General features: G+C 43.3%; 1 protein-coding gene across 3 annotated transcripts in view; it reads left to right on the top strand.

Moving 5' to 3' along the window:
- Window positions 1-27720, top strand: part of IQCA1 (IQ motif containing with AAA domain 1) — a 108490-nt gene that overhangs the window by 47283 nt on the left and 33487 nt on the right. Inside the window, exons 7-11 of one of the 3 annotated variants that reach the window (XM_064660283.1) lie at window positions 7363-7447; window positions 13701-13817; window positions 18401-18476; window positions 24077-24183; window positions 24397-24492. In XM_064660283.1, the coding sequence (XP_064516353.1) occupies window positions 7363-7447; window positions 13701-13817; window positions 18401-18476; window positions 24077-24183; window positions 24397-24492 (481 nt within the window). The remainder of the gene's footprint in view (window positions 1-7362; window positions 7448-13700; window positions 13818-18400; window positions 18477-24076; window positions 24184-24396; window positions 24493-27720) is intronic. The other 2 variants (XM_064660284.1, XM_064660285.1) reach the window with 2 other exon arrangements.

Raw genomic sequence — 27720 nt, 5'->3', positions numbered from 1 at the left:
TTTTGACCTCGCTCTGAAGAGGACGGAAAGATATAAGAAAATCAAAACAGATGAGAGTTTAGTGGGAGTTGTGTGCTCCAGAGCACTCGTTATTCCATCAGCCAAGTCCCCCAGACCCAGTGCAGTCCCTGAGGGCAGCGCTTCCTCCGCAGGAAGGGCTGCTCAACGCACTCCCCACCACATTCCTCCAAAGGCTGGAGACAGTCAACAGGAAGCTGACACTGGAAATCAGCCTGGGGATAGTCTGACTGTGGGCAAGGGGAACAGCCCCTCATCTTTTGAGACAGCCCCTCGAGGAGCACAGCCTGGCTCCCAGCTCCCATAAATATGGGAGGATGAGCGAGGCCAAAAGAGAAGGAAACACACTCAAAGAACCTCAGACCTGGAAAACAAAGCACGGGTGCAGTGCTGAATGTCTGTTTTCCCTCCAAGGGCAAGGATGGGACACCCTTTGTCCTTGGTTCCATCAGGAGATGCTGTCAGTGTTACAGCAGAGCCTCACACCACGTTTACCAGCAGTGCTGCCCAAGGCTGTTCTGCATTGGAGGAGTCAAGCAAAAAAAACTCTAGATAACCTTTCAGGGATCTGCTTTCCAGTCCCTTTAATCTCCTTTCCACTTCCCTGCCATGCTGGGTACATTTAGTAGTCCTCTGGGTTTGTCCAAGCTTTCAGTACAGGTTGTTATGAGCTCTTGCAAAGTAGTTCAGTTACATTAGTCAGGAGGTGATTTCTCCCAGTCCTCAGTTAATTCAGATTTGGGCTCTAAGAAAACTTGGGACAATATTTTTTTGAGTGTGTGAAGGGACAAAAATCAGAGCACCAGGACATTTTGTCAGTGTTGATATTGCCACATTTTTCTTCTGATTTTTGCAGGGCTTCTTTAAATTTAAGCTAGTATTGGAACAATCAATCCTTTTTTTTCTCCTTGGCATTATTCGTGCCTATATTGCCTTTTATTTTCATTCAAAAACTTAGGAGTGATTCGTAGTGCTACCATCCATGTCTCTAATTATTCCAAGGAGAAAAAAAACTATTGTCATTTTTAACCAGGAATGATTTGTCAGAATTCTGAAGGTACCAATAGGTAAAAAAACCCCAAAAAACAAACAAACAAAAAACCCCCACAAAACAAAAACCCAGCCATCTTTTACCCTCATGGTTTGCAGCAGGAATCAGAATAACCAGGAGTCCTGGCACAGAAAGCTCATGTTTGAGTCTCTGTGAAGGGGAACAGAGATTCCCATTTTTCCAGTACACTAATTACCTATTGCTATCTCTAAAAGACCAGAAGGATCCTTGAAAAGGTAATAACTTTATGACAAAGCAGAACAGACTGTTTCACTGCAAGAACTCAAGAAGCTTAAGAACCACTGCACTGGGTCAGCCAAAGGTCTACCTTTCCTGGCCAGTAATACTACATGTAATAAAACCATCAGAGAGAATTACCACATTCCACATTTTGGTCTGTCCCCTCCAACGACTGTTCCCAACTATTACTTGGCTTTGAAGTTCACTTCTCCCATTTCAGATCTAAGGCAGGCATTGGGAACCCAAAAGACCATTCTAATTATGATAGTTACTATAATAAAGGATATCACCTTTCCCCACAAACCTTGCGCTCTTATTCCTCCGTGAGAATGTTTCTCCTTGCACATTGTTGGCCTCACATTTTTAAAGCTGAATATTTATCCAGAACAATAAAGTTTCTGATCCAACCACACCTCCCTGCAAGTCACTCCACTGAAACACTTCCATGCATAACAATCACACATAGAGGCAAAAACTTGGAGGATCAGGACCTCAGATAAAACATCAGTTGTACCATGTCTGAGTCCAACCTCATTAAAGATGATAAGAATGCTGGGGACATTAATCCTGCTTTATAATCAATTCTGTATTTGCCTAGGTTATTTTTTCTGGAATTGATTTTCAAAGAGTCAAAGAAAGCACATACACAAAGGGATAAAAAAATGCAGCAGCAAAGATACCTAAAATAAACCAGCACTGCTATTTAAGTAGTCTGAGAGACCCCGTATCAGGTGAGATTACAGAAACAGGCAAGAACTACAGAACAACAGGGGGTTTATTTCTTTAAAGAGTTCTCCCCTCTTTGTTTTTGTCCCTTTTCCTCATAGAACACTCCTCTGTCCCTCCACTTATAGCACACACTATCATTCATGCCTTCTCTTCTGCACACAGCCCTCATCCTTTCTTACCCTGAGAGGAGTTAAACACTCCTGTTCCTCCAAAGAACAATTTATTTTTCCTGACAAGGCCTTTTATGCAATTAGCTAGAGAAGCCATAGCCAAAAAGAAAGAATAACACACGTAAAACCACGCCAGAGAACAGAGTAGGTAGGAACTTGTTGAGTCTATTACCAGACAAAATGTTTAAATCAATGGTGTGTTCTCATAAATCAAAAGCCATATTTGGCCTTAACTATAACCATCCCTGTGCAATAGAGGGAAAACACTTAAAAAAAATTATGAAGCTCCTGAAAGAAGGAGGGGGGGAAGCAGCAGATGAGACAAGTGCAATGTAGGGTCATCTCCCAGACAAGGAATTTACTTTATAGGTCAGAATGGAGGTGTCACAGCTCTCAGGGCTGAGCAAAGACTGCCAATCACACCAATTCATACCAATCTGGTGGGGATTTGGAGACATTAAAGAGCCCTTTGAACCTGGTTAAAACTTGGACACTTATGCAGGCTGTGTGCTATAACAAAAATTGAGCCCAGAAGAGCCAGAACTCTTTGCTACATGATCAGAGACAAAAGGGTTTGCACCGCAGACCATAAAAGATCATTCCTTTTCAATTACACTTGACAGATCTGAGTTATTGCAAGAGGAACAGGTTTGGAGCAGTAAGAGTGAATCAGAGAACGCAATATAATTCAAGAAACAGTGCAAAAACCTCGTCACACCTTTTTCTTTTTCAGCTGGAGTGGAAGATAATCTCTTTTCACCCCTCCATCCTTGTTCATCCTCTTGCTCTTCTGGTTGAGCTGGTTTGATTCAGATTTAGGACCCCCATTCATCCCAGTTACATAGCTTTTCTGTAAAGCTCTTTTCCAACCCCATGCTCTATTTCTGTTGACAGGATTTCACTGCTTTCCAGAAGAGTAATGGATTTCTCACATACCACACTTTAGAAAGGTCCCTTCCTCAACAACATCCTCCACAGCCCAGAAGCCTTTAGTAGCTCTGTTAAAGCAGTGGCTCTGACCCAAAGGAAGATATTTTGCCTGCTGTGAACTCCAACCCTCCCCAGTTTGATTTGCAGCTCTGCAGACAGAGCTCCCAAAGCAGGGCTGTGCAGTGGCCTGGGAACACCCAACAGGTCACCCACAGGAACCACCCCCAGCTCCCTGCAGCTTTTGGGGGTCTGAGTCTGTAAGGGCTTGCCCAGGCTGCAGCTGGGGTTTGTCTCACAAGGAGGAGGTTTTTTCCTAGCCCTGTCCTTCCATATCAACTTATTCACTTCTTGTTCAGCCACCAAGCCCAGTCCTACCAAGCAGCCATAGTTTTTACAAATTTCATTTGTTCCTTTAGGCAATGAGTTTTACTAGACTGGCATCCTCCATATGAAATCCAAGACAATTTGCTTCTGCTTTTGCTTGCAGTCCTTAACACATTGTCAGCACTCCCACTGAAGCAATCACATTGAAAATAAGAGTTGCTTCTTCCAGTTCTGGCATTTACACATTTTTACGAGATGCTGGAAAAGTACAACTGGATATTTTTTTCCCCTGCAAATGTTGAGACAATAATAAGTATCAGACTCACAGAGTTCTGACTGGCCTGGGATCTAGGTGTTCCTGACATGTACCATGTCTCTCAAATATATTACACACTCCAATACTCCTGTTATCAAGAGCTTAAGCTTAATTCTTCTCTCCCCATCAACATGCAACAAGACTTCCAGGCTTTCCTGACCACCAGTTTCTGCACGGTGCTCCTTCCTCAGTGCACGCAGAGAAAGCAGCAGTGTGTGAGAACTTTGTGGGCAACCTGTGAGCTGGACAGAGAGACAGTGACTGCTGTGCAAAGGAAGGGCCAAGGCACTGGGAATATCGAAAATAAATGCAGACCAAGCAGTTTTGGGTTTTTCACTCAACCAAGAGAGCAGTGGTAGCCAGTCTGATATTCGCACTGTCAGGGCTAAAGCCTTACAGGGACTGGAGCTGCAATTCAACAAGCAATGCAGGTGCTGGCATAGTGCTTTTCTACCCCCAGTGCCATTTTCAGACTATTTGTTGACTGTGGGAAGCTCTGCAGCTCCACCTTCCCTAAGTCTTGGTTTACAGCTTGTTAGTGCCATGTTGGTGGGGCCAAGGAGAATTTCTACCAGAAAGTCTCCTCCACACTCCCAGCAAAACAAAGCAGCCTACTGGGGCTCCAGTTTGGAGCAAGTTCTTACATCATCTGGATTAATTTTCTTACACTACTATTGCCTCTAATCTTGACTACTTCATTGTCTCTAGGAAGTTTCAAAAGGGGAGGGCAATTAAAAATTATTTGAACAATTATTATTGTAAAGCAAGCTCAAAATCATTCTACAGTGTCCTAATTTCAGAGCTGCTCAATGTGCAACATCTCTGGTGGGGCCCTCTAGAGCCATAGATGGTGTGTAGTTTATCTGACAAGACAAAGGTATAGGAGTATAGAATCCCAGAATGGTTTGGGTTGAAAGGGACCTCAAAGCTCATCCAGTCCCACCCCCTGCCATGGGCAGGGACACCTTCCACTAGCCCAGGTTGGTCCAAACCCTGTCCAACCTGGCCTTGGACACTTCCAGGGATGGGGCAGCCACAGCTTCTCTGGCTTTTCATGGAGTGCACACTGGCTGCTCCTTTTATCCTGGTGTTTACAACTCTAAAACAAGCTCACACAAAGAGTTTAGGTCCATTTGAATCCAAATTAGCATCTTATGTCAAATGCATGAGACAGCCCATTGTGATAGGATGCTGCCAAAAAGTGAAGGGAGAATGAAAATTGAGATTCATTAGGTTTAAAGTGGACTTTTGACCAGCAAGATCAATGAGTGCATTTTCCTGGGCAGATTTACAGGCCAAATGAATCCCTGGTTTAACCTCTTAGCTCAGAAGGTTTCATAAAGGGAGGGATTTGCCTATCAGGGTCAGGCATGTGCATGGTTCCCAGGCATTACAAGATTGAAGTCATAGCCATTTCAACCTAAAAGAGGGAAAGGAAAACCCACAAGAGGCTGGACAGGGAAATGAGATTTAAGCACACTCCCAGACCATCAGGCAGTGATTGATATGCTAAACAACAGTACATGGGACAGGATGAAGTCCTGCAAGAAAAAAAGCAGATGCCAGTGAAGAATGAGCACAGTCAAAATACGTGGGAACTGTGTGCTCTCAGGGGCACTGGTGACCAAGGGCAATGGCACCCTGCACTGCCCTCAACAAAAAGGCAGCTATCCCTGACTGGTCAGTAAACACCTGACACTCTTCTGCCACCACTATGAAAAGATGGGCACTGTCTTCTCCTCACCTCAAGTTGTTTATCAGCAAAAGCAGCTGCTGCAGCTGCTACAAAAGGGGTGAGAGCAACTGCATCACCCCAAACAGCTGCACCAGCTGGGAGCAGAAGAATCACACAGAAAAGACAGGTTATAAACTGGGACCCACTTCCAAATTTCAGAATATGGTAGAATTTCTACAGCACCCAGATACACAGTCCTCATCCCCAAAGGGTAAGTATCACAGAATCACAGAGTGGTTGGCTTGGAAGGGACCTTAAAGATCATCTAATTCCAAACCCCTCCATCTCCAGGAGCTGTAAGTGATTAAAAAGTGAAAAAACGAGTACAAATACCAAATGTAACAGTAATAAATATTGAAAGCTGGACGTGATACCACATTCAGTGGAGAGCAGACTCCAAACTGATTCCTCACCCACAGTGGATATTGCCTTTCCTTTTTCCCAGCTGGCATTAAAGTAGCAACAGCTTTAGTACCAGGTTTTGAAAAATTTGTTACTGTAAACCAGACTTGCAGCAGCATTTAACATAAAATTGAGCTATTTTCTGGCTGTTTCTACAAAATGAAACATGAGCTAACATTACATAAACTAGATGATGCAGGTTTTTGAGGCCCAAATCCCATTTTTACTACATTTAGAACCCCTCTGTTGATGCAGGTTTGTTTCTGGGGAGGCAGTGATCAAAGATTTGCATCTGTTTGCATATGGAAGTAGTAACTGTTGAATGTGCAAGTCAAAGCTTACAAACAGATAAATGTTTATTGATTCTTTGTAATTGTTACTTTAATACCAGTGAGGGATCCAAACCCTACATGTGGTCCTACAGAAACACAACAGATGCTCTGTTCCAAGGATCTCAGCTTAAAACTGAGTCTACTGCTTAACAGTAGACTAAGAGAGTCCCTTAAGGTACCAGTTGTTTTTAAAAAAATGAAGGCAATTTTTAGGAATCACACTGACCTTTCTGAGCTCTTTTCTTCTCGAGGGAAATTTAATTTCATTTAGAGAAAACATTACCATGCTGTTTGAAAGCAGCACCAGGATTTTTCTGCAGCGTCAGAATTTTCTTTGGAACAGAAAAACCTTCCTGATATTACCAAACAAACAGACAATCTCACTGATAGATTCCAAAGAGTGATAAAAAGGAAAGAAGTTAAAGGGTCTTATCAGTATAAATGGCCTTTGGAGTGCAGTTACTGTCTCTATCTTTTAATCTCTTTCTGAAAGCTCTGGAAGCTCCCTGTGTTATCTGTGCCATCCATGAAAACTCACCACAAAGTCACTTATTGCCCACTCACCACCTCCCATCACCAATTATTTGTGCAAGTGCACTGGAAATTTTTGAGGGTGGAGATCCTCACGTGGCCATACAATCTGGAGCTTGTAGAGTAAAACCTGATTTAAGTAAGATCCCTTTGCTTTAAAAAGCTGGGCATTGAAAGCAGAGAGCAGAGCTACAAACATGAAATCACAGAATTCCAGGATGGCTTGGGTTGGAAGGGACCTCCAAAGCTCATCCCATGCCACCCCTGTGACAAGGGCAGGGACACCTTCCACTAGCCCAGGTTGCTCCAAGTCCTGTCCAACCTGGCCTTGGGCACTTCCAGGGATAAACACTTCAAGCTCCATCTCTTAGCTATGAAGTGACATCCAGTTCTAAGAAATCCCAAAGAACTTCCAGTTTTTGATGGACCATGGGATAAAAGACATGGGTTGGTAACAGCTTTAATGAATTTACTGAACAAAAAGGCACTGCCATAAGAAGCTTCACCCACTATCTAAACATTTTTGCCAACCAGATGAAAGATTATGAATTTTGATTTCTTTTCCACTTTTGTTTCTCACACAGGCATATCACAGGCAGATTTCCTGATTATCCCCCTGAGAAGGCAGGAGGGTCAAAAGCTATTTTTTCTGAAAAAACTCCAGAGCAGGTACTGCTTCTCCTTTAATGACAAAAATTAATAAGACTGGGGAAGGAATTGCCACAAAACCTGTTTATTTAAGTAGCAAATTTTCATAACAGTGTCTCTAGTACTCCAGGAACCTTATGGTTAAAAAGCTTTTTGCTGCAAGAGAAAGGATGGTGTTCTTTCCAGGGTAAACCAGAAAAGCTGGGTACCAAAATCTGTTCCATTTCAGGATCTTAGTCAGGACTGAAGGTGCTCAGGTGATGGACAAGGTGGCAGAAGGTGCAGAAAAGGGCTCAGCTACCAAGAGTTACTCTCTCGTTGCAAAATCCACCTGGTTAAACTGGTCCTAGCTACCTGTATAACTACATGTTAAAGAGCTTTGGTTTAAAATAGGTCAGCAAAGCTGCCCCAGAGGCTGAAATTGGTTCCAGTGTGTTTGCATTCAATATCAGCATAGCCCAGCAACAATTATTTTAGTTTTAAGCAGAGAAGAGTTTCTTGTGCAGGCAGGCCTAAGCCTTGATTTACTGCCAAAATTCATTAAGCAAGTCTAACATCCAAGTGAAGGAAGCATCTTAGTTGATCTTATGTATTCTTGTAGTGAACGCAGTTGTTTTTCCCGGTAAATCCCTCTCCCAGTTTCTCTGGCTAACAGAGGTGGCTGATAATCTCTTCCTTGGATCATCCTGATGTCACACAGGGGAAGTGCTTAAGCCCAGCTGGAGGCAGTGGTTGGCACTCAGAGCCCACCCCAAAGATCCAAGCGGGATGATGAGTCTGGGGAGGGCAGTTATAAACAGGAAGGAGGAGGATTCCTGCACAGGGGAGCAGGGTTTGGCCACTGAGTGAACCAGGTGTGGGGGCTACTGGTGGGCTGTGAAAATAGTCCTAGTATGAAACAGTCAGAATTCTGTGGTCCTTTAAAGCTCCATTACTGAGGGACTGTTACCTGATCTGCCTGCAGCTGGGGATCTAACACAGGAATGGTACAACAGGATTGTCACAGAATCCCAGAATGGTTTGGGTTGGAAGGGACCTAAAGATCATCTCATTCCATTCCCTGCCATAGGCAGGGACACCTTCCACTAGACCAGGTTTGCGTCCAGCCTGGCCTTGAACACTTCCAGGGACAGGGAATTTTAGATTCAGTTCTCCCTGGAATGGCAGGGAGGACCCTGGAGCCAGCAGTCTGTGTGTGGTTCGGGGCAGTGTAAATACAGGCTGGAACAGCACAGAGCACTGCACTAACCATCAGCTGCTTTGCTTACAACAAAATGCAAGAAAACCGCTCCAAGCAGCTGTGTCTGCCTAAAACTGAGCTCAGGGCATGCTCCTGGTTCTAGCCAAGCTCAGAGCCTGCTCAGCTCAGCCCTGCTGGCTTCAGCATTAAGTCACTGTGTTGTTCAGAGCGAAGGAGACCCTCGGTTAATTTTCAGCTCCTAAAGCAGAAACACACATCAGAGTCTAAGAGCCACCCAGCAAGTGTTGCTTATTCCTGGAGGAGGCTTGGGGAAAGTGATGCTAATTAGCCCTGCTACCAACAAGGATAAACACAACTCAGACAGAAGACATCACCAGAAATGACACCGAGCAACTCTGGGTGTGGAGGCAGGTTGTGGATTTACTCTTCCTGTCCTGCTCCCAGCTTTGAATTGCCACCTTCAGCTGTTCTGCTGTCTTTCCTGAGCATCTGCTTTCTCTTTGCATAAAGAAATAGAAGCCAAAAGTCTGAAGATTGTTTTGCTGCCTGTTTTCCCTTCATCCTGGAAGGAAAACCCTGCGTCTATTTTTCCAACAAATTTTCACTAGCAATTATCTGATTTTCAACGATTTTGGGGCCTGTTTTCTCTCCCTTCTTAGCCAGCAGAATGTGTGTCACAGCCTTGACAGATCTGCACAATGAAGTTGGCAAAAGAAAGTTCAGCACTATCGTGGTTTTACCTGAATGTCAGACAAGTAAAACATTTTTTATTCAACTGAGTCAGCTGCATATTAAAAATCCCTGAGGCCACTGGGTTTGCTCCTCACTGGTCTACTGGGCAACATAGTAAAGGAAATCCTGGCCCCATTGAAGCTAATGGGAGTTTTGTCCTTGACTCCAGGGCAGACAGGAGTTCACCTCTGGTACAGATGAGCTTCTGTGAAGGGGTTGGTTACTCCTGAGTTAAACTCCATGAAAAATCAAGAGTGAACCATATGTAAAAAGGGAGGATTTTATAAGACTTGGGTAAAGACACTTTGGGGAAAATAAAATACAAATTAATCACTTCATGAACCATTGCTGCATTATTATACATCCTATATGTCTTGATTCTTTGACAACTCTGACCTTAGCTGACTTTGTAACGCAGCTGGCCTTCTGCACAAACTGCTTCCCTGACATTTCACAAATACCTGGCCAAAAGATGTGCCAGAGAGATCCCAGTGCAAAGCACTTGGTGCTTTAGTCAGAAAAATAAGTGCTGTCCTTTAACTGAAAAGAAGCTTTTCTCTACTTCACTTACTCTTCAAGAGTATTTAAGATTCCAGGACATCAGTGTAATCTCCCTACATCTGTTCCAGATTTCTACCCCTAATGGTTTTTTATGTTTTGCTCTGCAGATAATCATCAGATGTGACAATTTTTAGCTTTGCCCTTATCCTGCTGCCAACAAAATTACAATCTTTTCCTGTAGTTCATTAAGTCTCATCACCATGAAAATAAGCCGAGAGAGTTGCCATTTAGCAGGTATTCCCCCCCTCCCAACTCCCTCTCATTTCCAATATTAAATAATCCACCAGGAAAAAAAAAAGGTGTCAGAGAAGGACTCAAATCTCTGGAATTGTACTTTTTGTATCTGGCATTTTACAAATATGCTTTTATTCTGACAGCGAATACACCAAGCATATTTTCCAGTACAAGAAATAAGTGCCTACAGCTATGCTCACCCTTATATTTCTGTTCCACACTATTCTGGATGCTCCATTTAGGAATTATCAGGCTGGATTTCACAAGTGCTAAACACACAGTGCCATCAGCTGACGCTGGGCACTTCAAGTATTCAGATTATTTCCAGTTAACACTGGAGGAGGAGAGAAACTGTACTCAGTATCTCTTCAGCTACACAACAGGCAAATATATTCAGCTCCAGACAGCAATCCACCTTCCCTAAAAAACCACCACCACAGACCAAGCAAAAAACCTGGAATTTTCATAAGCACCTTCAATGGAGACCAATGTTTGGAGGTGTTTGCCAGAAAATGAGCAGGAGAATGAGGGAGTTTAACTAGGGAATTAAACTACATTTGGGCAACATCTGCCAGGTGGAAAAAAACCCAGAGCATGCTTCAATCATGGACTGCAGTGGATGGGTTAAAGCCAACTGTAAGGTTTTGCAAGATCCTATAAAGCTCTGAAATCCCACCCAACATTTTGAATTCTTTCCTGCAACAAACAAATCACTGGGGTTGTTTCTGCAGCTTAAGCTTTGCTTGCAGGTGCACACTTGAAAGTAAACAATTCTCAGAAATTTTGACTCTGTCATCTTAAAGGAGTTTTTTTCCAACTTAGAAGATTCTATGAAGAGCTACTCAGATGGATTTACCTGTAAGAGGGAACAAGTCCAGACCACTGGCCCTCAGCTGGCTTACATGGGACAGAGTCCCAGGCCTACCACGATGACAACAATATCTGCTCCTGATCTCTAAAAGAAGAAGCATTTCTTAGATTCCACAATACCCTCTTTCTGTAGAGTTAATACTCCAAGAGAACAACTTTTTCTCTGCAGGAACATCAGGCTTTATGCCTATAAAGTGTTTCTGTTCAAACCAGTTTCAGAGCCAAGCTCTGAGGCTGGCTCTCACCTGCCACAGCTGGAGATTCAGCATTCCCAAACTCACTCTATCCCTGCTTTTCCTTTATGCCCACAATGCTAAAAGGGAAGAAGTTCAAGTAAGGTCTTCTTTCACGGAATGAGGCTTATTCTTGAAGAACGTCTGCCTCGAGTATCAGTTCACCTGAGCCAACACCAGGCTTCCTGTGGCTGAGGAAAGCAGAACATAAGTGAGTCCTGCTGGCAGCTGGAGGTTTTCTTGTGTTTGGCTCATATAAACCAGCATCAGACAGTTCCATTCATAGGCTGCACTCTGGTTCAGTGCCCATCTCTTTCCCAAAAACGGGGATTCACACTTCGAGAGTTTGGAAACACTTAAAATGATGTGTGAACACAGAAGTCAATTCAACTTTTGTGGGATTTAAAGGGAAATGTCTTTTCAGCCTTGGAAGAAAATGCTGCTGGAGAAGAGTCATCATTAGCACAATAGGAAAGACCAGGAAAAAATACAGAGGCTAAAATTCATCTGCTCCTGCTGAAATATGTTCTCTTCCTCAAAATTAAGAGTTTGCTGACTGCTTTTAGTATCATTTCAGAAAGAGGCAACCTAGCAAAGAAAAGGGCAGTCTAAAACAATTTAGGAAGACATCTGCTCCTATCTCCCCTTTCTTCAGGGGGAAAAAACCCAACTGTATCATCATGTGGGTGAATTGCTTAGTATCTCAAACTAAGCTTTTCTGGCCCTTCCCTTTCTCTCCTCCCCTTTTGTTGGATTCTTCAGGCATCTCCTTGTAGCTGGAGGGGAAATGGTTCTGTATAAAAGAGTATAAAGGAGCCAGTGGAGGTGAGATGCACAGCCAGCTTCCCCAGGCTCCCAGTCCTCTGGAATCACAGAGCTGCTGAGAGCAGAGGTGAAAGCAGAGCTGGGAAGCTGCACAGGAGAACAAAACTGAGGAAGGCAGGACAGAAGGAAAAGGACAGTTCAGCTCTTCAGTCCCTTCATAGCAGGTTCATGAGAACAGAAACTCCACATAACCCCTTCCAGTATCATCCATCTGTATAAAAGCATGAGAGCAAATCATTCCAGTTGGAGTCTGGATGCACTTAAAATACCACCCCTAGAACACAAAAACACTGCTGAAAATTAAACCCTTTTGTCAGTGCTGTGTGTTTACAGGTATCCTGCTGGATAAACCCACAGAGGTGCTGGGATTGGTTGTGATTACCCTTTGTAGGCAGGGCAGAGGTGGAGGTGACAAGGTTGGATTTCTGGCTGGGTATTAGCACTAAGGAAAGGATACACTCGGAGTAGCTCTGTTGGTTTTGGATACAACAGGGCTGCTGGGACACTAAAAACCTGTTTTGAACTCCAGTCAATCTGTTAATCTCTCCCAGGGAATGAAGTGCTTCGCTGTTTATCACCTCCAGATATGACTGAACAGTGCTTGGGGTTTAAATTACCATATTTAATTAAATGTAAGATACCGAAATGCTTGGGGACATACACTAATGGAATTGCACTGGCTGCAAAGCATAACGTTGTCATTGTCCCCTTCCAGCGTCCAGCCTTCTGTACACTGAAAGGCATCCTTCAGAAAACAAATATTTTTACTGTTACAGGAAACACATCTTACAATTGGAAATGTTTTATTTTCTGCTCCCTCGTGGTACTGCCAATATTAATGATCCATTAATAAACTTCAACGGCCAGAGATTTTCTGATTTACACTTATCAGTAAATGGTCTTAAAATTCCTCTCAGGGGCAGGAGAACACAATGAAAAGTGCCTGGAAACAAGATAATGGTGGAAACAGCAAATTCCACCCTCTGCCTTTTTCAGGCAATAAAGTATAAATGGCCAGGAACTCAGGTTATGGAATTGATGGAGCTGTACCCAGTTACCAGGGATAAGGATGCCAAGCTATCCATGTGTATCTGTCAGAGTTTGTCACAATATCTCTATCCTATCTCTCTCACCCATAGAACAATCTCAGTCTTTAGCCACATTTGAAATCAGACACGCCTCAGGGCAACCTCTCAAAATCCATCCCTATAAAAATCAATCTGCCTTAGAAACACCAGCACAGATTCATTAGCTGAGTCCGAGTCCAGAGGGAACCTTAAGTTGTTAAATTAGAAATATTGTGGGTGGTTTCAGGAGTTGGTCTTACTCCATGAAAGCCCTCATGGTTTGGGACACAGAAATCCTCTCTTTCCTAATGATAATAGGACAGGCAGCACCTGTGGTAGGGTTTGCAGGTGGGAGTGCCCTCAGTGAAAGGGCTGCTCTGTAATGGTCAGCCACTCTGGAATTCAGAGGTCAGCCTATGGGATGTGGTGTTCCCCCAGTACTGGAAAGCTGAAAGTGTGGAGGGTTCCAGAATCCTACAGGCACATGTCTGACACACGTGGCACAGGAACACACTCAACCAGCAATTCACAGCCCTGTGTGTCTCTTCCAGGTCGCTGAAGAACTGGCTGCCAAACAGGAGGCGGAGAAAGCAGAGCAAAAGGGGAAAGATGAAAAAGAACAGAAGGAACAGGCAAAAGAAAAAAAGCCACAGAAAGCTGGAAAGAAAGTAAGGCTTCCTGCAGTACAGGCAGGTTATGGAGAGAGACAAAGCACAGCCCAGAATGGGCAGAGCTGGTAGCTGGCATTTCACTGGTCACCAAGGCTCCAGCCTCGGGTTCAGGAGACAAAAACTGGCTCGGGCCAGTCCCTCTCAGCCTTTGGTGGTTTGGGGGAACTGAATTTTACCTCTCACGTTTTAGGAATGGCCATGACTGAGCTCAGTGGGAAGAGCTGATGTTGGTGTGGAGACATAGATGAGGGAAAAGCACACGTTAGGGCTTTGACAGCATTGCCAAGACAGTAAGTCAGGTAACAAAGTGGTGCCTGGCCATCTAACCAGGCATTTCCACTTCTAATGTGTATACAGAGAAGTTAGTTGTGCCACCCACTTGCAGAATTAGGAAACGAGAGCCTTAGTCTCACTCAAAAACCTGCCTCAGAGCTTGTGTGGATTTCAGACTAATTTTTAAATTGTGTTAACCAACAGCATCTTTTTTTTTTTTTTACTGCAGCCAGTATTTCATAAACCTGTAAATAAGTCATCATTTTCAGTCCACATTCTCTGCTACTTTTGCTTCAAATCACAGTGGACACCACTTAATGTACAATACACTCCCTGAAATCTTTGATGTAAAGGGCTGGTTTCACTGAAGACACACTTCCAAATTATTTCAGGGGCAGCTTCACAGAGAAAAGCACCTGTGAAGCAGTGCAGTGACCAAAGGGCACCTTCAAAGGCAAGCTATGCAACAAAAATTGTAGGCTTTTGCTGAAGCAGCAGATTTTCTTTTTCTCATTTACTTTATAGTATAAACAAAAGTTGAAACGATATATATTTTTTAATAAGGGTCATTAATCTCTCACTGAATATGTGGAGGAGAAGGGTGAGTTTTCTAGGGCAAAGCTTCACTGCAAGTTTTACACAAATTAATTTTAAGGCCTAACCCTAGAACAAACATGTATCAAAAAAAGAGATGCTTTTCTTGGACAACATCCATTAATATGGCCAAAAGCTCTCATAACATCCAGCCAGGAACCTAAGTTACATGAATTGAGAAAACAGTCAACTTAACTGGGAGGTAGATACCTAACTGTGAATTTGTAACTTAGCATCTTTGCTGGTTGAAAACATTATTTGGGTCATATAAAACAGTATTTGGGGGTTTGGGGTGGGGCTTTTTTCCCCTTTGTCAGTGAAAATGCACAGCAGGCTGAAGGAGCACATACATAAATATGCTCTCCACACTCTTTAAACTTGGTGCTGACTAGGAGGGGTAGTGGCTGCTCCTCTGCAAACAGGAAACGTTTCTAAGTGCTGGCCTCACAGGTTTTCAGTCACTTGTCCTCAGGGTGACACTGTCACTGCGTTAGTGAAGGCATCACACACTGCTATTATTGCTGCCACTTCATTCTACCTCAGTGGCAGAGCAGAGCCAACCTGTTGGAGCCACAGAGGAGAAAGGAATGTAGTGCCTGCAGACCCACCCCAAACACCACCTTGTTTATTTACTGTCCCTGAGACTTCAGGTGACTGGTACCAGGGCTGAGTGCAGCTCTGTGGGACCCCTTCGTGGTGTAATCCCTCAGATCAGCACAGACACTGCAGAACTCGATGGGGAAGATCAGACAAAAGGCAATAGCTTAGAAAAGCTTTTGAAATTAGAGGCTTGAAAGAGCATTGTCGTTCACAGCTTCAGAGGCTGCAGCATCTCAGACATCCCCGGCCTTTTGAAAGCGTTCACGAGGGTGTGCTCTCATGGCTCTCTGCAGCTCTGCCCTTGTCCTGCTCCTTCCCAGCTCAGCCAGCCCAGAACAAACCCCTGGGATGCCTCTGCTCTCACACAAGGGATGAAAAAGGCTGTTCCAGACACTTCAGTATAAGTCAAAGTGAGACGTTTCAGGCACACTGAAAACACCAAACCCAACCCAAGCCCCCGAAACTGGATGGCAATTCACTCATCTGCTTAAAAACCTGACTTTCCCAGGATAAATTTGATTCCTTCTTGGTCTTGCACATTTCAGAAGGTAAGAACCAACAACACCAAAAATGTATCTCAGTCCCCTCACAGACTCCACAAGGTTGTTTTGAAATGGAGTGAAATAACAGCACAGAGCTCTGGGGTTTTATAACTTCATGTCATTCTCATCTCTTCACCCATCACAAGTTCTGTCAAGTAAAATTCTGAGCCATTATATCAGGTTCTCTATGGTTCATTGAGAAAGAACAAAGGGAACATTCTCTCCAAGGTTATAGCACTGACAGGGGAAAAAAATAACATCTTAGACCAGTTGAGAAGTATTTGGAAAAGTTCTAACAGCAGGACTCTTATTAAAATAAGTACAGGCTATAAGTCATAGGGATGCAGGCAGGAAAAAAGCTCTGCTCCCAACTTCGATTCTTAAAGAAAACAAAAGTTTGATCCCAGAAGGAAATTTAAGTATTTCTGAAAAGCCTGATAGCAATCTCTACAAAGAGTGTTTGGTATCAAAGCAACTTCGCTTTCTTTTCTCTGCAAGGTGCTCATTTGATTTCCCATTAGGCACTTAAGGAAAACAACCCACAACTTCATCCCCACATAATCCCTCTTTTCAACAGCAGAACCAGTGTGGACTGCTTCACCCAGCAACCTGTTGCAGCTTGTCTCACTGAATATGAGCAAGGCTGTACATCCCTAAATTTCATCCAAAAATGCTTCACAGTGAGACCCATTTTGTCCTTAGTGAAAGCCGTTAGGAAAACGTCCACAGGAAAAAAATGCACAGTGGAGTCAATTCCTGTCAGTTTTCCCTGCTGCTGGGTGACAATCACCTGGGATAGACTAGGCTTTGGAAAGCCTCAGAAATAGATTCAGACTCGTATTTCCGTGTTTCTGCTTAGATTCAAACATATATTGTTGGTTCAAGGTGCTTTAACACATTTAACACAGAGCAAGTATGGAACTAATTAACTGAACATCGAAAACTACATGAACTGGCTCCAGAGGGAAAGTTCTTGTTGTTTTATTGACTCTTAGGCTGTTAACTGAGGCAAGAGGGAGAAGAGCATCCTGCAGCTGTCCTTCAGAAACAAAACAGGGGGCTTGATTCAAATCAATCCAATTGACACAATGAAAATCACTGAAGCAAATGACTAAAATGGTCCATTGGCTTATTTATAACAATAAAAGAAACATTAATGTGTCCTATGCTATTAAGAAGCTAACCATGAATTTTAGGCTGTTTTGGGGGGGGTTAACAGTTAGCACTTCTCAGTATTTCCTCTCAGAACATCATGGTTTAATCATTTTCTATAAAATACCATGGAAAACTGTAAGAAGAATGGATTCTGCCTACTGCAAAAGATCCAAGGATGAATCTCAAAATGCTACACCCTGTAAAGCTGAGAATACATGAGAGTAACTGGGGATTTGAGCTCAAATCCTCAAACTCTTGCTTATACTTTACCCAAACAGTTCTCAATGTTCAGTCAGGAAACTCCTGAGTTTCTTTCAAAGCTATCAATAAAGCTTAGGGTAGAAGTGAAAAATGCATTTAGATTTTGCATGTCCTTCCTGGCCCAAACTGTAATTACTGCAAAATTACTTCAATTAAAAACAGATCTTTAATAAGCTGAAACTGTATCTGCAGGTAGCAGATATGCACCTAATTACAGATATGCACCTAATTACCTAATTACATATTTAGGGGGGTTGTTTAGACTTAGCTATTCCAGGAGCTGCATTTTATGTCTTGTTGATAACAACTAGTTTACAGACTACTTAGCAAAAGTCTGATCCACCTCTTGCTGTCTTGCATAAATCCACATTCACCTCCTCCCCAAACAGTGATCTAACTTCCCATTATCAACTATTACCTCACGAACATTTTGAGATTTATGTCTGATACAATAAAAAAAAACTTGGAGAATTTTCTGGCAACTTTTTCCATCAGAAATACTGGTTCAATGGAATTAAACTGTTTCAGGAACATGACAATGGCAGAGTAACTGAAAAAATATTAATTTCATTTACATATTGAAGGTCTCCTACCTACATCATGTCTTCAAATAAGCCAAAGCTTAATTCTTGTGGCTTCAGTAGGTCAGTTGATAAAATTACACCCCCTGCACTTCACTCATGGGGATGCTCTGAGGGCTGGAGCCCCTCTGCTCTGGGGCCAGGCTGGGAGAGCTGGGGCGGTTCACCCGGAGAAGAGAAGGCTCCAGGGAGAGCTGAGTGCCCCTTGCAGGGCCTAAAGGGGCTCCAGGAGAGCTGGAGAGGGACTGGGGACAAGGGATGGAGGGACAAGTCAATGGGGAATGGCTTCCCACTGCCAGAGGGCAGGGTTAGGGGGATATGGGGAAGAAATTCTTCCCTGTGAGGGCGGGGAGGCCCTGGTACAGGTTGCTCAGAGAAGCTGTGGCTGCCCTTGGATCCCTGGAAGAGTTCAAGACCAGGCTGGACGGGGCTTGGAGCAACCTGTGCCAGGGGAAGGTCTCCCTGCCCAAGAAAGTTGTGAGAAATAGATCTTTCAGGTCCCTTCCAACCCATTCTATAATTCTATGGAACTGTGCTCTCAACAGCTTTTCTTATCGCCTTCCCCCCAATCCAGGTAGAGGATGAAGGCTGGAAAATGGGTCCCAGTAATTTCCTTTCAATACTGGAGGAAGGAAGCAGTCAATTCAAAGGTCAGTAGAAAAAGATAACAATTACAGCTGGAACATTCAACTTAATCTGAATGTCATTCATATAAGGTCAAGTGGGCAGCTGCCCAAACTAAGAACATCATAGAAATGAGGACATTTTATTTAAAAATGGTGTTTAGGAAGGGCGTCTTCCAGAAAATTCTTGGGAATCTGTCAAAATCATTGAGCTAATTGTACAGGAAGGTATGTTTCTGTGGGTGAAAATGAACAAACTAGAAGCAAAGTGCTTCAATACATATGTGAAGGCATTTTTAGATTTTCAGAGGGCAACAAAAATGATATCTGAATAGCTAATAATTCAAAAGCATAATACTGTAGATCAAGCTTCAGCATCAATGTTTTCATACTCCTGTAACTTTATCTGTCCATGGATTCCTTCATCTACACCAGCCAGTAAAACTGATTTTGATTATATGTTTTAATAGGGGGATCTTTTCAAACAGAGGCATGAAAAATGCTGCAGAACTAGCAATATACTTGCTTTATGCAAAGCATGTGAAACTTAAATATAACTCAGACTCACAGGCAGGAGACTTGCTGGTTTTTCACATTGAGAAAGAACCCAAAAGTAGGGATTGCTCAATAAAAATAAAAAAAAATATTCTTTTCCAGATCTCTTCTATCCTCTCCTCTCCACTTGATAACTGTTTATCTCCTAAACACTTGTCTTCAATGTCCACCACAAGTGAGTCAACAATCACTTGTCCCAGGCCTGGAGACAGCATGGAAGTCATGCACTTGTCTTGGAAATGGGCTTATTTTTGCTGGATTTCGTGGAGATTCTGTTCTACAACGATTTGGAAAAACCTCTTTTCTGCTCTCCACTCTGCAGAGTTAGTGCCTTGCTAAAATTCCTCACATGAAAAGTCCCCATTATTCCTTCCTGCTGACAAATTACTGGCGTCGAGTTTTGTGCCTGGTTTGTGCTGGCTGGGGAGACACAAGTGCACAACGTGCTAAACATGCTCCAGTAGCTTTGCCTGACCTCTGACTTGAAGCAATTAGGGTTTTCTTACACGTTATAAATCAGAAAGCAGCCTTATGGCTAAAAAGGAGCTTTTCATCCCAGACTCTGCCCCTGAATGCTGCATCAGAACCCCACTGAAGTCAGCAGGAGTTCGAGGTAAGGATCAAGTTCATCTACGCTTCTTCCCCTGGCTGCCCAAGAGCATCAGTTGTGCTCTTCTGTGCACTCAGGATGAAATGGCACCTGAGCTCAAAACCAGTCACAGCAAGACGGGGGTTCCCACCCAGCGAGTCCCCAGGGCAGTGAAGGAGCAAAGGTGGCCCTGGGTGTTGGGATGAAGGACAAGGAAGGCAGGAGGGGTTTGCGTTGTAGGAAACACGTTTGGCTGTAACCTCGACACAGGGGATTTAAACGGTGCTTCCCAACAGGGCAGTGAGGAGTAAGAGTGCCACAGAGGGCACTTTAATAGTAACAGAGAGTCCCACATCTCACAACTAGCCCAAGCAGTAAGAACTCAGGGGTTTATGAGTGGGACTGGCTCTGAGCCCTGCAAATGTGTAACTTCAGGGGTTATCTGTGCTGGCTTTTCACATGAAGGTGAGCTCTGAACTGAGGGTCTGCTGTGCTGTGAGTCTCACAAAGCCTCCAAAGGGCAGCTCAGCAGCCCATTAGCTGCCTGTGGAGCCTTCACTGCTGTTCAGACCCTGAACTGGGCACCTGGAGCCAGGCAGTGGGAGCACACTGTGGTTCCCATTAGGTACTGGCAGCACTTGCTGGGATAACGTGCTCAGGTAGGTCAGGCACAGGCACATCCTTTTGTGATAGTTCCAGACTGAGCCTGGCATTCCAAGTTTAACACCCACACTCCTCTCCAGCCCATCCTGCCAGAGCTGACAGCTACTCCCCCAGCTCTAAAGGCACATAAGAAGGAAACATTTTCTGCACAGAGCACAACCAGCAACCCTCAGAGTGGAAAGAACTCTTGCAGGCTTCAAAGAATACCTGTAGTTCTGCCTTGGGCACACTGAGAGTCTGGAGCTGTGCAGTTAAACTTCAGGTGGGTTTTTTTCCCCTCCCTTTCTCCTAGTGAACCAAGTCTATTTGAAACCACACTTATTTTTAGTAAACAGCTGTTAACTCCTCCTTGCAGCACAATCCCCTGCCTCATTCACAAGCACTTAGTGCTGTTTATTGCAGGACACAGACACACTACTACCTGGGGTGTTCAAAAATATATTACTTTTAATCTACCCATGGGTAAAGTTCTTTGGTCACAGCCTCCAGAATCAAACCTACAACAACATCTGACCAAAACAGTGTAATTTCTCCTATTTTTAATTGCAGTCTGCTGTTAGTTCAGTAGCAGGATCATGCAGAAAAAATAAGTTTGAGCTTGGTCTTTCTACACTGGGAACTTTCTCTGTTCCTATGGGGAAATAAGTCACTACCAGCATTGGCACAGAAGTTCAGATTTATTAGTGCATAAACCTTGAAAACATAATTGAAGGGAGCTTGCTTAGGAAAGGTTTGTATCAGCTGCCTACAATGGAATCATTGAAGTCCCTACTAAGGGTGTCCAAAGTTTACTAAACAATAGCTGACCGAACAACAAACAGCTTTGTTTTGTCCCACACACACAACATTTACAATTAAGAAAGTCTTCCCACCCCCTGAAACTGATACTTTACGCTTAGGTTACTTAAATATTTATATATATAGTTTAGTTTTCACAAAAATGTAACCATTTCAGTTACAAGCTTTCACTCCATGTTTTTTCCTCCTTTACCAAGCCAGAACTGCTGCCTAAACCTCTCCGGAATTCATGAAGGCTTTTATTCTTCTAGAACGGTATTTGGCAGTTTTTCTAGTTGCTAAACTACATTTGCCAAGCTCTAAAGCACTTATTTTACATAGTATTGCTGGAAACAGCCACTTTGTGTGACTTCTTTCACACTGGACTAGCAAGAGTTTACATGGAGCAAATGTGAGCAGTCTGAACCATTACCTTCCTGTACTGGGGGTTATTTTTGCAGTGCCCTGTGCTGTGAGGCAGCAATGTGCTATTTTTCCCATTTTACAGATGCCCAGTTGATATTTATGTCTTGTTCAGTGTGGCAGAGAATATTTGAGTTCTACCCAAATACTCCATGGCCCAACCTTTAAGGTGTGGCAATATTACACATTTTTAGCTGGGCACCAGAAGTTTCAAACCCTTTTGCCAGGAGGTTGAAATGAGCCCTTTTAAGAAAAGCTTTGTGCTTTAAATAAATATATTGCAATTATTAGTCACAGGGTGGTCTCTGAAATTCAGAGGCATTGGAATTACCTACTACTCTGCAGAGCTGAGATGCTGATGTTGGGACTCGTGTTAGTGGACTGGGGTTCCTTTTGAGCCCTGAGCTAGTTATGCATCTAAAATAACCCCCAAATAAGCATCCACTATTTTAGAAAAGGTGACATAAATTGCACTGCATACACACACACAGAAATAGCTCCTGGAGCTGGATGACCCTGCCTGTAACAAAACACCAGCCAGTGAAAACATAACATCCTTAGCCTCCTGACCTCCCTTTAAAATTAACTTTGAAACATTCTGTTATCTATAAAAGAATAACAGAGCATGTAACACCTCTGAGTTATTGATCTTTTTACTAAAATTAGGCACCTCTAACCTCGTGGCTGATATAACACTTGGTATTGCCAGGTAAGGTCTGTGGGGACTGTCACTGGTTTGCCTGCAGTGGGTATTAACCACTAATCAATTTACAAAATGACAACAAACAATTATGAAAAAATAGAATAAAAATCTATGGATCCCTCTATGAAAAATAAATACCTAAATCCTACTAGTCCAGTGAAAACATAGCACTTGCAACCTGTTGACCCAGCCAAGAAAGTGTTTAAAAATTCACATAACTCCTTATGCAACATCCCCTTTCCCCAAGGCTAGAATTCCAGGCTGGAGGAGGTACCTTTTAACTAAGGCAAACCAGCTTTTCCTCCTGAAATATTACAGGACATCTGTCATGCCACCTGATGACCCACAAATAATTTAAAGGAATTAATGTCTATACTTCTGAGTTTCTTTCATTACCGTCCTTCTCCACCTCCACCATTTTCAGTTATGAATTTACCACCACTCACCTGCAAAAACTTATCCCTGTGTGTAAAACCACAAATGCTCTGCACGTAATTGGGCTCTGAAAACTTGTAGGGGATGGAAATAGCAGCCAGTCTTGTATTAACTGAGCTAAAACTTGAATGATCTCCTGTGGGTACTGTGAAACCTTCCTGAATTTACAGTGCCTTGGGCATGGCAGTGAGTACAGGGAAGAGTATCTTCTACAAAACAGATTCATAGAGGAGCCTATGTCTTAGAGAGGAAAGCTGTCACTTTAAATCATCTGGAAACTGAATTAGCACATACTGCTGAAGAGGAGCTGTCATTTAGGAAGACACTGTCAGGGCTTGAAAAGCAAGACAGGAATTGTCTTCCTTCAAATTAACACAAGATGTGTAGGAAAAAAGGTCGTTTCCATTAAAAAAGTTACTTTGCTAATATGAACTCAGATAGGCACTGACCTCATGAGACTTCATTTAGTTTTCTTTCTAAAGAGCAAAATGCAGTTTGCCTCAACAAAACTGAAGAGCTGCATCCTAGGATCACTGGGCACTTTATCATAAATGGGTTTTTTGATCACCAGTTTGCACAGGCTTGCTTTGACTGTGTATTGGGTCTCCTTGTTACTTATCCTTTGCACAACACTTCAAAATAAAGGTACTGTATTGGGTGAGTCTTGTCTGCTTTTGGAAGGCACTTTGGCTGCCTCTCATTTACTGCATCAAGTTTAAAATTCCCCAAAGTGAAACCTCTGCGAGGCTGTGCATCGCTTGTGGGTCAGCTCCAGGTTATTGCTCTGTCACACTCACTGTCCCCTCTCTCTCCCCTATTTCCACGTGTTCAGTGCAAGTTTTTATAGCAATTCCAGTGCCCCTGGCCCACATTTCAGCCTCCTGTGGATTCCTACAAAAGACCAACTTGCAAGTTTGCAGCAGCTTTAACTGAGCAGAGGGGAAACTAAGGGAACTTGGTGGTTTAAATTAAACCCCTTCCTCTGGTCCCCAGAGAAGTTCCCCATCATGCCAGACAAGAGACACTCATGGAGAGCACACTCCTCAAGGCAGGAGTCATCTTTGTGCCTCCTTCATGGCAAAGATTTAAGCTCTGTGCTGTTAAACACAGAAAAGTAATGCCAACCTCGGGCACGATATGGTTTGGCTGAGACTGTACTTGAAGATCAACAACACTCTGGGCATTCAGCTTCACAACCTCCAAATGACAACCTCAGGATCCCATTATCCTCTTGAAATCTGATACCATTTTGCAGCCAAAGGCAAAAAAACCCCCAAAAAACCTTAACCTCAAGATTTACAGATCGTGACACACACAACAGGGCTCTGAACTTGGTATGGGTCCCTTGAGCCTGCTACTTTCACACAGCTAATAATTTCATAAAAGCTGCCTACAACTACCCATTTTTTGCCTCCAGCAGCAGTTGGAAAAACCAATGGCTTCTGTAACTTTTTCCCCTTTTTTCTTTCTTTTGGATAACAGTCTTTTGGCAGAACAGAGACAACGAATCGGATTTTCTCCAGGATCACGACCCAGAGCTGATCAAAGAAGGGAAGCGTGAAGAAGTGGAGGAAGAGATCAGAGTGCAGGTGTGCTTACAATGGGGAGAGGACACTAATCATGTGCATTACCTGGGCATATTTATCTGCAGCTGTAAGAACTGGCCCTGGCACAGACCTTCCCTCCTTCCAGAGTCCCTTCTACCTGTTCTTTGCTTTAACACTTGTTCAGCTGAACATTTGTCTGAGGTGAGGTGGCAGAACAGAGAACTGAGAAAGGCTCAACTCTGTTTGTCTGGACAGGTTGCTGAATTGATGGAAGAGAAACTGAGGAATCTCAAACTGCATGTGGATGGAGAGAAGGTCAGCACTCAGAAAAAAGGTGGAAAAGCTGAAAAGGTAAGAGCAGCAAGTCAGGAGAATTTAGGGTAAGTCTCAGTTCTCTGCCCAGGAACAGTGGTGTCCAGTCGGTATCCTCTTAGATACCAGCATCTAACTGTACACCCAAAACATTTAGTGAATCTCAAGTCAGAAACATTTAAAAATCTATTCACCTCTGCCTATTTTCAAGGCCTTCTCCTTTAGCTCTTATTCTTTAACTTTTATAAATATTGCTTAGGACAAGTTGAACTATTCCAGAGATAAACCATTACAAGATGGATCAGATTTTCACCCTCTTGAAATCCCCTGATACAGCCAAACAGGAAAATCCAAGCAATCCCTCTCTTTAAGGTGACCCATTCAGATTAATACAGTTTTCCAAGGAAGACATGGATCTGGAGGCCAGTAACTTTTCTGGCTGCTGACTGTTTTCCTCCTAAATAAGGACTGGTTAATGTGTTTCAAAACCGTGCACCAAAAAAAAATCCCTTTGAGTGTTCTGGTGAAACCTTTCATTTCTCTCTCACACCACATAGATCACAGGTACACATTATGTTACTACTTGCAATTGAAGGGTTTGGGAATTGGCAATTAAACCAAGTTTATTTAGGTACATAAATAGGTTAAACCTACCAAAACACAGCATGTGTCATGTTCACATCTAGTTCCACAGCATTACCACATGAAGAATTCCACAGCTCGTGGTTCCCTGAATTCCTTACCCAAGGTTTTCAACTACAGATCATGTCAGTGCAAAATAACTCAAAGCTTACAGACCCCACATTCAATCAGCAGATCCCCTTCAAATCCTCAGGGCAAACAGCCAACCCTAATCTCCTGTTGTATTTCATTTCTATAATCCTTTTAGCATGAAAATACTTGCTGGTGCTCGACTTCTACTCAAATTATCTTTAAAAATACTCTTTCATCTGACAAACATTGTGCAGGGACAATCCAAAAACAAAAGACTCAAGCAACTCTGGAAACCAATCCCAACTGAATTCCTAAACCTGTTTTGAAAATAGGGAGGCTTAAAATATACAGACAAAGTATTGCAACAATCTTCCCAAAGTTGTCATGGGTAGACACATTTAGATGAGATGGTCAGTGCCCTGTTTAAAACATCACACTGCAATTATAGAGCTTTATATTAGGGGTTGGGCTGCACTTTTTTTCCATCAATATACTGTTGGAATAGATTAGGGTGGAAGGAGACTATTTAACTTTTGTTTTCCCAAGTTGTGCCAGCAGCCTGAGAGAATGAAGGGGGGAAAAGGAGGAAGAAGTCCTAATTAGATAATACAAATTCCTTCAAGATTTTATCTAAAAAAACCCCACCCAAACCAAAACAGTCCAATTTGAGGGGTGGGGAACGGAAGGAAGGATCCAGTGTTAGTCAAAACACATCTTCCCTCTGCAGAACTATTTGAAATCTGCAATCAGCATTGGCAAAGGCTTTTTCCAATTGTGTTTGCATGAATGTCTCAGACATAAACCAACCCACTGCATAACCAACCTGTGCACACAGACCTCAGACTTGCTTATGGAAAACCTGGTCTGACTAATAAGGGCAGAAGGAGCTGGAAAGTTTTGGAAGCAGTTTATTAATTTATTATTCAGCAAAAAATCTCCAGTTTTTCAAGGCATGTGTCACCACATGTTAGGTCCCCCATGTCTCCCCCCCAGTTATGCACAACATGAAATAACAGTGGATTTTTCTTGGAGCCATGAGCACGTCTGGACTATGATGTAGAACATATCCTTCCCCCCCAAAACGGGGATATTCTGCACAGAAAAGCATTCTCAGGAAGATTCAACATTCTTCAGAGAAATCAGACCTTCTTCTGCACTCTGTCAGTGAGAAATGGGCACTGAAAGCGTAATTTCTCTAAGGGAACTCTTACAAGGGGAATTTTGTGTCTAAGGACAGTCATTCCAAACTCCTGGTGCCACATTTGGCCATTCTCTCTGTTTTAAGGAGGGATTTCTTCTACTTTCTTTGCAGGGAGACGCCACAGTAGAGCCAGGGCTTTTTTTGCCAGGGAATGGGGGGTAGATGTCCTCTGCCTTTTCAAGAACATCTTAGATAAGTAGCTTACAACTCTGAAAATTTCCGTCAAGTCCATGTTAAAAAATAATCTGCCTGACCCTCAGGAGGTAATCTGAGTTTGAAATCCCATTTGAGAGTCTCTTTTGTGGGAATTCAGCAAGGGCATTTTGGAATTGGACTCTAAAGGGAAAGCACAAGGAAGGTAATTTCTCCCAGTCAGTGTTTCAGACATCTCAGCTCTTAGATAAACAGAATTTACCAGCTCCAGGCATACCTACAGCCACTCCTTTATTTCCAGGCACTGCAATTTCTAGGCTGAAGTTTATCCCTGACTCCCAAACCTTCAAATACCACTTACTGCTAAAAGCTGACACTTAACTCTACACCAAGAGCTGCTCTTATTGCCTCTGAAGATAAGAATCCCATTTGCCATCTTTGTGGAAGAGTGAACTTGGGTGAAAAGGCAAATTGCTCCTCTCATGACAAGTGGGTCTCCAGACCAATAGGCTGGTCTGGAAACACCAAAAGTAATTAGATTGCACCTAATATGCAAAAAGCATGTGACTGCTGTCATTTGAGGCACAGGTCCTGTGCCTCTTTCCATGCTGGGAGCATCCCACCCCACAGACTGTGCCCCCCTTACAGCCCAGCACTGACAGGGCAGAGCACACACAGGGAATGTTATATATTACACAGAGTCCTCATTGAGAGACACGCTGTGCTGGACTCTGATTCTTCCAGGTAGCTCCTGATCCAATGGCTGTCACAGGAGAGGGGATGAGGATGCAGCACAACCAAAGAAATGTGGTTCAGCTCTGCTGTAAATTACATTTTTCTTCACTGTGCCCAGTGGCAGCTTTTCCCCTGCCCGGCCACAGATCACCAAACTGGCACTGTAAGCACGTGTGTGAGGCCAGGCTGAGGAAAGACTGAAGGGAGATTGCCTCCTGCTGAGGAATATGGCACTTGCTGACCTGGAAGTTACATTTAAGAGCTTATCAAAGTGCTTTTTATCAAGTCCATTGTGCTGCTTTTCCTGCCCTGCTCCCCCAGGGATTTGTTGCCAATCCAACTGCGGGTAAAGCCATGTGTTGGAAATGAACACACCCACACATACACAAAGGCATGGCCCAAATTCAGAAAAAAAAACACCAAAAAAAAAGGCAGAAAGAGGAGACATGAGAACCTAAGTGTGT

The sequence above is a fragment of the Pseudopipra pipra genome, chromosome 7 (assembly GCF_036250125.1).
Source record: "Pseudopipra pipra isolate bDixPip1 chromosome 7, bDixPip1.hap1, whole genome shotgun sequence".
NCBI classification, from domain to species: Eukaryota; Metazoa; Chordata; class Aves; order Passeriformes; family Pipridae; genus Pseudopipra; species Pseudopipra pipra.
The sequence above is the reverse complement of the archived record's forward strand: the minus strand, read 5'-3'. Positions and strand labels throughout refer to the sequence as shown.